Below are 14,982 nucleotides of genomic sequence, written 5' to 3' on the forward strand. Positions count from 1 at the left end.
AAGGTTCAAATATTATAAATAAAAAGTTATTTAAATATCATTATCCCATCGTAATACTATTTAAAGATTGAAAAATGATTATTTGAATTAAGTAGTAATATTTCAATAAATAATAACACAAGTGATTGTATAAATAATATTAGTCGTAAATTGAGAATAGATTATCTAGCCATCACATTTTGACGGTTTATCATCCGGTAAGTGTTGTTGTAAAGCGTGCCACTGTGCGTTTACTCTTTTTGAGAGAGAAAAAGGAAGCCCCACACACTTCCCCTCTATTTAAGACTACATTCAATTGTCAAGTTCTTGTGATGGAATCTTACACCTAACAACAATATAGCTGTTTTCAGTGTTTAGAAAGGAAAAACAGCGACCAAAAAATGGCCGTGGGAGGATTCTCCGTTGATGCTTCTTCAACCATGGCCTTCGACGGCAAGATCACAGTCTCCGTTCTCATCACTTGCATCGTTGCTGCATCCAGTGGCCTAATTTTCGGATACGACATCGGAATCACAGGTACTTTCATAAAATATTTTTACTATTAATTTCTAATTATTTTCACCTATCACCTTCTTTTAATTTACGTGTTTCAATTAGTTTCTCTCTGTAAACAATCCATCGAACACAGTATATGTATTATAATTTATTTTCGTGATGAGCATATACGTATTTTGTCTCGGGATGATGAACAAGAAAAGAGTAACAAACTAGGTTATAATGCTTTGTGACCTGGTTTACTTTGACCTAAATAGTGTATTTTTTTTACACAAATTATCAGAACCCAAATGTTTAAAAGAAATTACAAAGTCTGGGAACACACAACTTTATCATTCAGATATCATAATCAATGAAAACGATTTTGAATTTCAATTTTAAAGTAAAAAGTCCGGCATACTTACGAGTTATTTGAATTTATTTTTTTTAAATAGAATTGGTGTTCTGGATGTATTGTGTAATAATTAAAACTAAAGTTTGAATTCAGAAAATGATGTCCAATTTAATTAATTTAGCACTAAAAACGTACTCATAGCGATTTCCATTTAGGAAATTTTGTTTTGAAATTGTGGCGTATAAACACGACTTTTATTTTCTATTTGTTTTTTCTTTGCAGATAATTTAAGTAATAGAAACCGTTTATATTAGAATATAAAATATTTTATTATGCTAGAATAACAATTCTTTATTTCAAGGAATACTAAGTCTCGGCTACCTCGTATATTTTTATAATAAAATATTTTAGTATGTAGGTAGAAATTGTTTATTATAGTATGTGGGTCAAAACAATTTTAAAATAATTCAACATAATGTTGATTAGTTTAATAAATAATTATATAGTTTATTTTAAAATTAATATAATATATAGTTTAGAAAATAATTATATAGTTTGTTATAAATTTAATATAATTATATAGGTTATATAACATTTTAAAATTAATGGTTGTGATAATTAACTTTAGAGTTTTGTGAGATATTTTATTTCTAATTAATTCCACGTGGGTTGTAAAGAAAGTATTTTATTAATTCCACGTGGGTTGTAAAGAAAGCCACTGTCACGTTTGTATTATCTACGAAACTATTAAAAACAAATTCAAGTTATTTTATAATTTTTTATTCCAAATATTTTAAAATTTAACTTCTGCAAATATGTTTATCTGTTAATTCGGAAAAAATTTAACTTTTGCAAAAAAAATTCAAGTGAGTAATTTTCTTTTACGGAGAATGTTTTTTTAATAATGTTTTTTACAATCTCTCGTGTGATAGTATGTTATAGGTCCATTTTAAATATTAAACCTAATAAAATAGTAATATATAATTTATTATTAAAAAATTATTAAAAAGAAAATTATTAAGATATATGTTTTGATTTATGCCAAATCCGAGTTTCCCAAATGTGTGTTATTGATTTAAATAAAAATCCACCACGGAAGTCGTTGTCAATGAGATTTTTGAATCCTGTACACACTAATCATGCACTAAGAAAGCGATTTTTAATTTTAAAAATCAAAATTAAAAATCGTGCATCCAGCTCAAAATTGAGTCCACTTACTCATCATTATTGAGTCAACAACTTTTTTGAAATTCGACTTACCTCCAAATTGTATAATTTTTTTAATTTGTCCGTTCTGTGTAAAAACAAAATGGTTAAAATATCAAAATTCACTTTTTTATAATTGTTTTACTTTTATAATATATATTAAATAAATATAAATGTGTATTATTCTATAATCAGAATAAAAAAAATTATGAAAAAAAGAGTGCGGTATTTGGTTTGGTAATCACACGTATGGACCAGCCATGCCTCTATTTTTTCTGTCTAATCAAGTCATTTTTTTTTGTTTGGATTTTTGTAAAGAAGAAAAAAAAAATTGTTATTACAACTTTTATGATCATTAATGTAGGTGCATAATGAGTGTAGAGAGAAATAAATGAATTACAAAAAAAAAAAAATATATACTTTGGTTCCTTAATGCTCAGTTCGCTTTGAGGTAATCTACTGTACAAAATGATTTATGCAGATGGATTTGCGATTAATTTTATGTTCGTTTTCATGAAATAGCATAGATTTGTGCGGATGGATTTGGAGGATATAAAAAAATTTCATTCCTCGCTGATAGAGAAGATTTGGAGGTGATTGTAATAAAAAGTCACTTTTATCCCTGGTATGAAATAGCTTTTGTAGGGTAGATACATGCACTGCTCTGAAATAAAAATATTCATTCTAAGGATGGTTTTAATAATAATATATATTAATAATAAATATAATAATAATAATAAAACTAATAATAATAATTATTATAAAATATTATATTATTATTTCAATTTACTAAATTATAATTTTTTGTACATTTTAAAAAATAAATTTTATTTTTTTCTTCTAATAAATTTTTTTACAATTATATATAACATTAATAATTATCATCTTATATTATTTTTCCTATTAAGGGTATTTTGGTAATCTTCAATTTTTATCAATTAAACAAATTTTTTATCTATCACATCAATCAAATCCTACACTAATTCTCACAAACTTTACTTTCAAATTCACTCTCATTTACCTTCAAATCCACTCAAAAAAATAACAATTAATTTACCTTCAAATCCCCTCAAATCCTTCCACTCACTCTCCCTCAATTCCTCTCCCTCAAGAGAACACACCCTAAGAGTTATATACGTTAATATGGATAAATGTGTATCATATAATAAAAAAAATGTTATTAAATTTATTAAAAAAGGTTTTTAAAAAATAAATAATTATAAAATAAGTATTTCTCAAAATTAAATTATTTACTTATAAGTAATTAATTAAATTAAAAAAGTTATAAAACCTAAATAGTTAAATAATTAATAAAACAGTTCATATTGATAAAGGTCAAATCAGTTTAAAAAGATGATTATATAAAATAATTCTTTTTATTAAAATTTATAAATAAAAATTAATAAAGAGAAAAAACTGAAAGATTGAAATACGTTTATGTTAATTAAAAGTTAAGGAATTAAATGTTTCTTTAATCTGGGTGAAACAGTTATTGCAGTATAAGAGAGAGGATTATTCAGTAAAATCATGCTTGACAAGAGACACAACTAGTTCTAATTATTCTCACTTTACAACCAACTAATTGCACAACTTGCATATGTAACTCTTACAATTAATATCTTACAATTAATATTTTAATTAACAATGCTGAATTCTCACAGCAGCTACCATCTAAAAATTGCAGTATGAAGTCCTTTTGTGAAACACTGTGTTCATTTTTGTTAGTTTAGCCTGCATTTCAATTAAATTTTTCCAAATCCTTCTATCGAGTTTAATTTATAATAAAATTGATAATAAGAGTATTTTTTTTAATATTGCGTAGATTATTTAAATTTATTTATAAACTAATTTTAGTTATTGAATGAAATTTATTTTATTATTTTCTTAAAAGGTTAAAACTTTGGTGATGATTTGGGAACAAAGGAAGAATTTAATTGAAACAAAAATGTTGTGATTTCAGGAGGTGTTACCACCATGAAACCATTTCTTGAAGAATTCTTTCCATCGATATTAAGAAAGTCTGCCAGAGCTGAAAGAAACGAGTATTGTGTGTATGATAATCAGCTGTTTACACTATTTACGTCCTCCCTTCATCTGGCGGGATTAATATCCTCTCTCTTGGCCAGTCGTGTCACCACCGCGTTGGGTCGGAGAAACACCATGGTCTTTGGTGGTTGCATCTTTTTTGCCGGTGGTGCCATCAATGGTGCTGCTCAAAATATTTTCATGCTCATCTTAGGTCGAATCTTACTTGGCTTTGGGGTCGGTTTCACTAATCAAGTAAGTAAAATTTTTATATAAATCATTTATGCATTTATAATAAAAGGTTGAATTAGGGCCTTTTATTTTAATATCAGTTAACTTAAAAGCGTTTTTCCTTCTAAATTAGTTATTCATTTATTATACAATGGTACAGGGGTGACACGTGAGATAACTCTTTTGAAAAATTATTAAAATGGTCACATTTGTAAAACAAAAATTGAGAGTGGGTAAGATGAGTGAAGGTAACACAATTTACCTTTGAAGAAGTGTTAAGATTTTTATTTTAAAACAATTTTTAAGTTTAAGGCCCATTAAGATGATATAGTTTTAGTTGAAAATATTATAAATTAGATTCGTATCATTCTTATAAAACTTCTATTAAAACTGAATTAAAGTTATGTGATACAATTTCAGTTTAAAATAAATTTAAAATAAATTGAATTAAAATTGTGACAGTTAAACACAGTTTTAATTTAAAAATGTTTGTATTAAAGTCATGATCATGAGATAACTTTTTCCTTAATTTTTTTTTTTCAAATCTACTCATTTCGATTATTAAAAATAAATTTGGAGAAAAGTGATGCTTTTGCTAGAATTAACATTTATTCTCCTTTTCTCCAAATTAGGATTAACTCCACAGATGTATACAATTATTTTAAGTGTGTAATTCCATATATAAATGAACAATAGAAAGAATCACATATTTATGTGACATCATAAATTTAACATCAAAATAGTTTATTATATTGTATTAATAAAATATCTTTAAATTTAACTTAATTTTACTAAATCAATTTATAAAATAAAAATTATCCTATTTATATAACAAATTAGTTTTATCTATACTCTATATGAAATTTATTACACACTACAAAAATAAATTAATTTATTGACGGATTTCTTCTATCAATAATTACTAAAATATGTGAATAATGTCAATTTTTCGATGGATTATCGACGATTAAAAATTCATTGATAAATATCTTGTCAAAAGTAATTATTGATAAATTTGGTTTTCAATAATTATTTATGGTATGTCCATGGATAATTATCGATGAAAATAGACCGTCGGTAATTACTCATAAACGTGAACCGCTGATAATTACTGATAAAACTTGACCGTTAGTAATAACTGAAGGCTATGATCCATCGATAATGAAGGGAAAAACAGATTACATTACCGACGACTATAGTCCTTCGTAATTATCGGCGACCAAAATTGTCAGTAATAATATGAAAACAAATTACATTACTAATAGACAATGTAGTTTTCCTTTTCTGGATGAAAATTAAATCATCTTGAGGGTGCCTGTATATTTCAACTACCCTTAAGTCTTTGTTGTCATATTACTTGTATTGTAAACAACTTCAAGGGATTTTATTTCAAACTAAATTGAATTAATAGTTTATATTTTGAAATTTAATTCCATGGATGGTGATGATTGCATGAGTTTTTGAATAAAGCTTAAAAGTATCAAAATGAACATTATTAGCTATATTGTATTATATGTTTTTACTAAGGAAAAAATTGTGTTTAAATGTGTTGGGATGATTGAATTGGTCCAAATTAGTTTTGGTGGACTTTTGAAACTTCTTACATAATTATTGTTTTATGCACATCAACTCGAGACATTGATTAAATAACACTTAAACAAGGACTTTAACTTTAAATTGTAATGAGAGAAATTAGTTAAAAATATTTATAATTTGATTTTATAAATATGTGTTCTTTTATGTTAAAGTCACAAAGAAATAAGAAAAAAGGAAAGAAGAAGCGAAAAAGAGAAGAGAAACAAGAAAACTTATTGATATGTTTGAATAATTATAATATAGAAGAGAAATGGAAAAACACAAAAATATCTACACAAAATAAGACTAATAAATTTTATATAAGATATCATTAAATCCTCTAAGTCATTATTAGATTGTTTAAGTATGTCATAGACTATTTCAGTATGTCATAGAGTATTTAAGTAAGTCATAACCATTAGATCATCATCCATATCTTAGACTACCTGAAAATGACAAGTAATAGACCGTTTGATCGTTAAGTATATAAATTGTTTGTTGATCAAGAAGATAAATTGTCTAGTGGTAAAAAATTGGTTATTATCTAAATTTGTAAATATATTTTATGCAAATATCTTTAAAGAATTATATGACAAGTACTTTTATAAAGTGGATACTTACTACATGATGCATGGTCTCACTATAACCCCTCAATGCTGATAACGGTCTAAAAACCGTTATTCTTATACATTAATTTGATATCAAAACACAACCTTTATGACTTAGAATTAGCTTGAAATCATGTATTTTGTTTAAGTTAGAGACCAAGAGAGCCAAAAGTGGTTTTAGAGATATTATGCTTGGTTTTACATTGTTTTGGTAGGATTTTACGACAATTGAATGATTAAGATGAAGAAGGAAGGAATTGGAATAGAGAAAGGACAAGAAAAGATGAAAAGGAGGGGCCACGACCACCGTCCAGCGTCAACCCAGCGTTGGGCGTCCAAGTCGCAGACCGCTGAGCGTCTAGTAAGCGCTAAGCATCCAGCGTTGCCACAACTGAGCGTTAGCTAGCGCTTAGCGCCTAAGTGAATGGGCCTGGGCCGAAGTTTTGTTATTTTTATGGCCTATAAATAGACCCAGTGCGATTCTCAGAGTAATCTTTTGGCAATCAGAGACGTCCAGAGCTCTTCTTCACTCCTTGGAGGCGGTTTTTGGATGCGGGAGCTCCGAATCACCAATTCTAGGGTTTATTCTTGCATTCTTTTCATTAATTCCATCTAGTTTCACCATGTTCATGGTGAACTAAACCCATTGTTGTTGGGGAACAATGTAATCTTTTGAAACTCTCTTATATTGAAATTCTTGTTTTATTCACATGCTTGTATTATCAATAGTTTGGGTTTTCTTATCCGATTTTCATGCTTGCATCGTTTAACTCATTCGGTGTATTGATCTTTGTTTTTGTCGATACGGGAACGTACGGGGAAGTCTCGAACTGATAGGAATTCTCTTGGTTAAGCAATACTACCTAGGAATAGGAGCAGGACAACCAATTGCTTTAAACTTCTGTTTATCATGCGTTTCGATTAATTAGAGAGACTAGGAATGGTAAACTAGTAATTGATAATAGGCTCTCTTCGCCGAGGAATCGGGTTTTGAGTAGATAAAAAAGTTGAATGACATTGATAATAAAGCGAATTTAACAAGAATAGTGGATATAGGAGGTGGATAAAGATGAAATTGAAAACCCCAACAACTCCATTAATTCATAGTCTTCTTTTCTAATTGATTCAATTTGCATTTGCATATTTAAATTTTGTTTTGGCATCAACCTTACAAATTATTTTTCTTTCAAGTCTTATGCAATCAAATCACATAAACGTTTAGGCCATTGAGTCCTTTGGGAGAACGATACTCGGTCTTACCTTTTATATTACTTGATAACGATTTGGTACACTTGTCAGGGGTTTGACAAATACAAGTAAGCAAAGAGAAATATGAAGGATAGGTGAATGAGATTTTAGATTAAGAAAATATGATAAGAGAAACTGTAGAGGATCCAATTTCATTTGCACAAGCTCAAATACTCTTCGACTTTATTTTGTTCAACCATCATCTATAGCATTAATTGTGTTATTACACAACATAATTGGAAAGGATATGATGTGAAGTTTTGTGATTTTCGAAAAAGACAAATGTGACGGGAGATTATGTATTTTCACTATGGTAAAAAAACATTTTACCCATAGAAAATTATCAACGGATCTAAGGTCGTTGGTAAACGGAATTATCAACGGACTCTTACTTTTCATTTACCAATATGTTCATTGATAACATATTGGTGATTTAATTTATCGACTAATCTAAGGCCACCGATAATTTTGTCTATGAAATATGCCCAAACTTTGGAAAATCCCTCCCCTAATTTCACTTTCGTTGAACCTAAAAAAATTAACCCCTATACTCTCCTCCTTAACCAGGCTCTCCTTCACAACCGATAACCTTTATGAAGTTCGGTGACCTGGGTTCTGAGCAATCCAATCATCGTTGCCACATCATCGCAGAGCCTCCTCTTGGGTGCCATTGGCAAAGCTTGTTGTTACGCGTCCTGGTCACAACTCTCCTTTTGTCATGTCTCCTCCACGTCATTGTCGTGATGCATTGAAGGTCCAACGAAGCTACTTTGAGAGACTAGGTATGGTCATTTACTCCTTTTCTGTGCGTGCCTTAATTGATGTGTTATGTAATGGACCTTAAAGCCAAGTCTTTACGGATTAAACCATGTAGCTTTTTCTTGTAGGCCATTTCTTCCTATAACTCCTTCTTTTCTTCCAACAACCCCATAATTTTGGTGAAATGACAATTTTATCCTCCTTTGTACCTGTACCTAGCCTCTGCACCTATAGATCTCCCTTTGCACTGGTATTCATGCGCCCAACCTTTACACCTCTTACAGTTTGTGTATCTCTTCCAACAGATCTCCCTTCCCACTGATGTTTATGCTTCAAGACCTTACACCTCTTACAACATAATGCAAACAGGTAGCCAAAACATAAGAGAAATTACCTTAGGAGTCTTTGGCAATATTATGCTTTCATTGCTCTCTATAACATTATTTACTTTCAATCAAAATTTGTTAACTCAGGGTTGGTCCCTAAAGCTATCCTCCACAACTCTTCATCCTCTCCTTAAACAATGTTGTAATCAAGTTAGTCCCTTTCCCCAGACAACTTTCTTCTTCTTTACTTTTGAGTTCCTCCACTTTCAAATTCTCACAATTTTCTATAGCACATTTTATCACTTCATTCAACTCAACAACCTCCTCACACCTGAACACCACTACCCATTAAGAAGATCCTTGACCATTGTTAAGAAATGGACTTTAAACCTAACTTGTAAGGTGAGGTTTGTACCTACTTATATACTCTAAATTGGTCTTATCTCTAGTTGATGTGAGACTTCTTACACACCCTCTCACACCGAGGCAAATACATCTCATGCGTTGAACTATATTTAATGAATGATCTAATAGTAGTTTGATAATGGGTGGAACAATAAACCCAAGAAATGTAAAATATTTATAGGATAAACTATAATTCAATTATCTGATACCAAGACAACTAATGGATAATAAGTTAGAAGGAGAAACTATGACATAACGAACATTATTAGTGGATAAAAAAAGGAAAAAGATTAAAAGTCCCAACACCATAAGCTAAAACCCCAGACCCATTAGCCATTGTAACTAAAGATAAACTATTCGGAAAGGATAAAAAAGAAAAAATATTTCTTACCTATTCATGCAACAACAATAGTGGAACTAGAGAGATGACGATCCTCACACCATTTAAGAATTTCATTGAAGAAAGTAGATTTGTCAACGATATCAAATGGAGGAGGATCCACAATAGATGATTGTGAGGAAGAATTAGTTTAAGCTAAAAAACAAATCAAGAAGGATGAACATGTAATGCATAACATCTGCCAATCTTGTGGCCTAGCCTACCAGAATGGTCATACTTGTGACTCCCTTTTCCTGGCTTGCAAGAGTGGTTGAAATCATCACGTTGAGTTGCCAAAACAGAGGAATCATCGATAGAAACAAGTGTATCGTTGATGAGTTTACTTAAGACATGCAAAAGGGTGAAATAAGCTGAAATAAAATTGGGTACCATAGGGGAACCAAAAATCTAATCACAAACATTGGAATAATTATAACCTTGTCTATGTAAAGCCAATACCATGAAGAACTTTTACCGTTGCTCTATTTCTTGGGTAATGCTAACTTCAAGGAGCAACAACATTGAAAAGATCGTGACAAACACCATAAGGACATTGAATATTATTGGTGTATAATAATTTTTCTTGTTGCTAGACTTCAAAACATGTGTCGTAGGCACAAAAAATTGTTTTAAAGAAGAGTAAGTTATATTCTTAAGAACTATAACACAACATCAAATCTCTTCTAATGTAAAAATTCATCGGGTGCAATAATAGTTCCTTTTTTAGTAAGATGATCAAGATACTCCTGACTCTCAAGCCAAAGTTTCATGTCTGACTCCTAAGTCGCATATTCAGTGACACCTAAGTTATCAATGGACAAGTTCACATTGACATAGTTAGTATAGATTGATTAGTTAGACACATTGGTCGCATAAGGGATATTAGAAGAGAGAGAAAAACCCTAAAAGCCCAAAAAGGCTTGATTAGATTAACGATGCCATATCTAGAAAGAGAATGAAAAGGTGATCTCGACGCATGTAATCCATGTCAGTAGGAGTCGCGATATGCCACCAAAAGTGTGGTGGGCCCATAACCCTCAGGTCCTTGGATCGAATTAGGTTCTAATACCATGTTAAGAAGTTGACTTTAAACGTAACTCAACTTTACAAAATTAATTTGTAAGGTGAGATTTGCACTCACTTATATACTTTAAAATGACCTTATCTCTAGTCGATGTCAGACTTCTAATACCACGATGGAGACTAACCTTACCAACATATTGTCAGTCACATTTCATATTTTAACAATTCCAGTTCAACTCCTCGTCAAATCAAAATATTGTTTAGGATATATACAATATCTTTTCATAACAATTATGTCTTAGTCATAAAATTAATATAAATAAACCACCTTATAACTAATCATCCTAGCATATTTAAAGATTCTAACAATCTATATTCATATTCAAATATTCGTAATATTTTTTTAATACATTCCGAAATAGATATTAAAATGTATTTAAAAAATACTTTTTAGATTACACAATTTGAAATGTATTTAAAAAAAATTATATTTTGAATTGTATAATAAAAAAGTATTTTTGAATCAAAATTATATTCTAAAAAGTATATTTCAAAATATCTTTTTCAATTTATTTTGAAATATATATTTCAAAATATGTTTCTAAATCTGGAAATATTTTTTGGATTGTAGCATTTGGTATAGAAGTAATTCTTATCTTTTTATTATAATTTTAATGAGAAATAATTTGAGATTTATAGATTTTATGGGGTGCAAGAGAAACAGTGAATCCTGCACCTTCACGCATTTCTTCCTAGACTTTCTTAAATTTGTGAAACTATCCATTTACTTTTGTCTTCATTCTCTTTCACCAACACATCCATCTTTCCTTTCTTCTACCTCTGTTGGTGTCTAATCAACGCTACCACACTCATCACTTTCTTCCTCCACCATCATGGCCCCTTCCTCCTCCTTCTTCTTTCTCACCCAATTCTTTCTAAATTTATATTTTAGATAGTACAATCTAAACAAAACTTTTTGTTTCGGTAGATATTTCTGGGACCGAAAGGATTAATCTCGATGACGTGATTCTGCTTCCTTTTGATGTGGGATCTTCAAATACCTTTGTCGTTCGTTCCTTAAACCGTCCGTCAAGTTACGATCTCCACCCGAGAGGGGGGGGGGTACCTGTAAAGGCACTCCGACGATCAAGTTAGATGTCGGTAATGGAGGACCCTCAATCCTCAGCAAGTTGATGCTTAGAATGGAGAGAGGGTTATCGTGATTACGATAGTACTCAGTCAGGTATGAGAGTATGAGTGTGAGAGAATGTGAGCGTACCTTGTTTGGAGCCCTTAGTTCTTTATTTATAGGCTTTGGATTGATATGAGATCAATAGTACAGAATAAAATATAAACAAAATATAATATAAACAAACTTACCTGATATATCTCTATTCAGATATTATTTGATACGTGATATATGATATTGTTCATTTATTCGCATTTGCGACATGATGGGCCTCGAGCCCAATAAAGTTGGATCAGTTTGATAATTCGGCCCATTTAATTGGTAAGTTGGGCCGCTCGGTTTAGCCGGCCTTGACGTTGATGTGCCTGACCGTCAGACCGAGCGTCAGAGATATACTACCGTACATCATCCCCCCAAGTTCGAGGTTAAGAGAAGGTGTAGGACCTTGGTTGACCCAAGGACTTTTATGAGTGTATGTGTCGTTCGGTGTGGAAACCGTTCATCCTGAGTGCGTGCGCGCTGGGTAGTCAGACAGACCTGTTTGGTTCTGTGAGTGACTTGGAAACGACACAATTGTGTTGTCGTTTGATCCTAAAAAATGTAAGTAGTTTTTCCCGCGTTGGGGTAGTGGCAGAGTCGCCAAATAAGAGCCGTTAGATCCTGTGCATCCAACGGTGTGGACAGTGTCACGGTTTCGTAACCTCCATGCCTTTAATAAGTTAATGATTTCGAAATGAACCGTTACATTGAATTTCTGCTTCATCTCCATAGTCCATCTTGAGAAGTTCTTGCTCTGCCCAAGTGTCTTCTTCCCAAACTGTGTCATTCTCCCATTCCCAAGTAATAATGGCTTCCTTTACCTCCGTTCATTCTTTATCTGATAATGACGATAAGGAGCGTAGTGACTCACCAGTCATTCAACCAAAAGTTGTAGGATATGTTGAGTCTTTGTTGAGCGGAGATAGGGTTTTTGTTAGTGCTGGAGTCGAAGTCGAGAATCCGGGGCAAGATTGTTCATCTTCTCCGGTAGATTACTCATGGGCATCTCGTGAGGTTGGTGATCAATACACCATTTTTGTAAATAAGGATATACTGTTAGGATGGGTGGAGAATAATTGTGTTCTTCGAACCCTAGGGTATAATGTGGCCCTAAAATTGATTGCCTGTAGGAAGGAGGAGCGAGTCTTCCATGGGGAGGACGTTGCCGGAGAGAATTACTTTTATTTTTATTTATGTTTGTTCTATGATATGTACATTAGACTTCCGTTTACCCGATTTCAAATGGAGGTTCTACAATATTTAAATGTAGCTCCTTCCCAATTACACCCGAACAGTTGGGGATATATCCAAGCGTTCGGTGTGTTGTGTCAGGCCTTGGGCATTGAACCAACAGCCAAAATATTCTTGTTTTTCTTCAAAAGTCGCCCTAATGTCAAGAAAGGCTGGGTCTCCTTAAGTTCAACGGCAAAGAACACCATTTTCAATTTATTTGCAGAGTCGTATAAGGATTTTACAAACCAATTTTTCAAAGTGTCCATTACGAAGATTGGTAAATCGTTTTTTCTGAACGACGATGGTAGACCCAGATTTCCCTTGTATTGGACCAAGACCCCTCGAACACTAACTTCTTGGCCCCGAGAGGACATGACTGATGTCGAGAAGAGGAACTTGGATGTTTTGGTCAAGTTACCTCGTCCATTTTCCTCGAGGAAGATAGTCAATTGCCTGAAGTTCAACGACCTTGGGTCGAGGGTGTCTGGTGGGTTTCGTTGCTGATCATTTTTGTTTGCTTGGTTGAATATAATTGATGAGTATTTGTGAAATTTTGCAGAAGTCATGGCTCCTAAGAAGGATTGGTTTAGGCAATCTCGAGTTGCCAAGAAAGAGGGTCGATCCACTGGGGCGTCCTCGAACCCTTCGACGATCGTGTACGTGGAGGATGCCCCTCCTTCCCCTGAGTAAGGTTTGACGCGCAAGAGGAAGGTCGTCCGGGTGGAAGGGGCGGCCAGTGTGTCTGGGAAAGATAAGACCGTGACCGAGACTGGCGAACCGACCGAAGAACGATCGTTGCCCCTATGGATGTGGGACCCCGGTTTTGATCTTAGGCATAAGATCGAGTTCCACTTTGACGCCGCTGAGGAGAAAGTAATGGCGTCCATGTCTGAGCAGCAGATGTCTGAGTTTCTGCTTGATAATCTTCTACGGTGTGGAGCAACGGCCTTCAAGATGGTTTATGCTTCCAACAGGGGGACGTCCAGAATGAAGTAGGTCGTCTCAAAAAAGAACTTGAGGATGTCCAGACCGCCCATGCTAGGTGTGCAGAGAAGGCCGAGGAAGCTGCCAAAGTCATTGAGGAAGGAAAGGCCCATGCCGAGAAGTTGTGCAGAATTAGCTTGGAGCTGCAGACCAAACGAGATGGGCTGCTCAAAGACATGGAAGAAGCCAGGAAGACGATTGCTAATTTGAGCAATATTCAAAAGGAGAGGGATGAGTTGCTGAAGGAAAATGCCAAGCTTAAGCAGGATAAGGTAGAATGGAAAAATACTGAGGCCGAGATGTTGGATGCTATTGGCCAGGAGCACACTAAAGGCTTCAAGAAGGCGTTGAGACAAATGAGTCATCTGACCTTCAAGCAGGACATGTATGAAGGTCGCCTGGTATCGATCGATGACATTCTTGATGGCACTTATACCGCCGAAGGTGACCCGGCTGTGGAAGTTGCTAGGGATGTGGTGGCCTGACAACTTAGCAATTTTATATCAGCATTTCTAGAACTTCGTAATATTCTGTAATGACTTTATAAGTCTTTTGAACATGGTTTTTTCTGGTTTGATTGTCAATACATCTTCTATATTTCGTTGGGTTGGAAATTTGCCTTACCAATTGGTCGCGTTAAAACCTTTAGTCTACGATATTTAGACTTTTGTCTTCGTGATGACTTCATCAGCCTTTATGGAATGTTTGGATTCGTTGGTCTTCGGACCCTTAGATGGTTTGTCCATCAAGTGCCAGGACGCGTTCGGTCCCGGCCTTAAGGTGTCTAGACGCGTTCGGTCTAGACCTTTGTATGAATGGATGTAGTTGTCCATAAGGCGTCAGAACGCGTTTGGTTCTGGCCTTGAGGCGTCTAGACGCGTTCGGTCTAGGCCTGTGTATGAATGGACGTAGTTATCCATAAG

General features: G+C 33.0%; 1 protein-coding gene across 3 annotated transcripts in view; it reads left to right on the plus strand.

The window, feature by feature from the left end:
* The first annotated feature begins 280 nt into the window (after window positions 1-280).
* The window catches only part of LOC106765193 (sugar transport protein 5), a 23,873-nt gene continuing 9,171 nt past the window's right edge, over window positions 281-14,982 (plus strand). The window contains exons 1-3 of one of the 3 annotated variants that reach the window (XM_014649727.2): window positions 418-516; window positions 2,558-2,660; window positions 3,996-4,315. In XM_014649727.2, the coding sequence (XP_014505213.1) occupies window positions 4,010-4,315 (306 nt within the window). In that variant the 5' untranslated portion in view covers window positions 418-516; window positions 2,558-2,660; window positions 3,996-4,009. Of the gene's footprint in view, window positions 517-2,557; window positions 2,661-3,995; window positions 4,316-14,982 lie in introns of all 3 variants that reach the window. The other 2 variants (XM_022782127.1, XM_014649726.2) reach the window with 2 other exon arrangements.

This window comes from Vigna radiata, chromosome 6 (assembly GCF_000741045.1).
Source record: "Vigna radiata var. radiata cultivar VC1973A chromosome 6, Vradiata_ver6, whole genome shotgun sequence".
In the NCBI taxonomy this organism is placed as follows: Eukaryota; Viridiplantae; Streptophyta; class Magnoliopsida; order Fabales; family Fabaceae; genus Vigna; species Vigna radiata.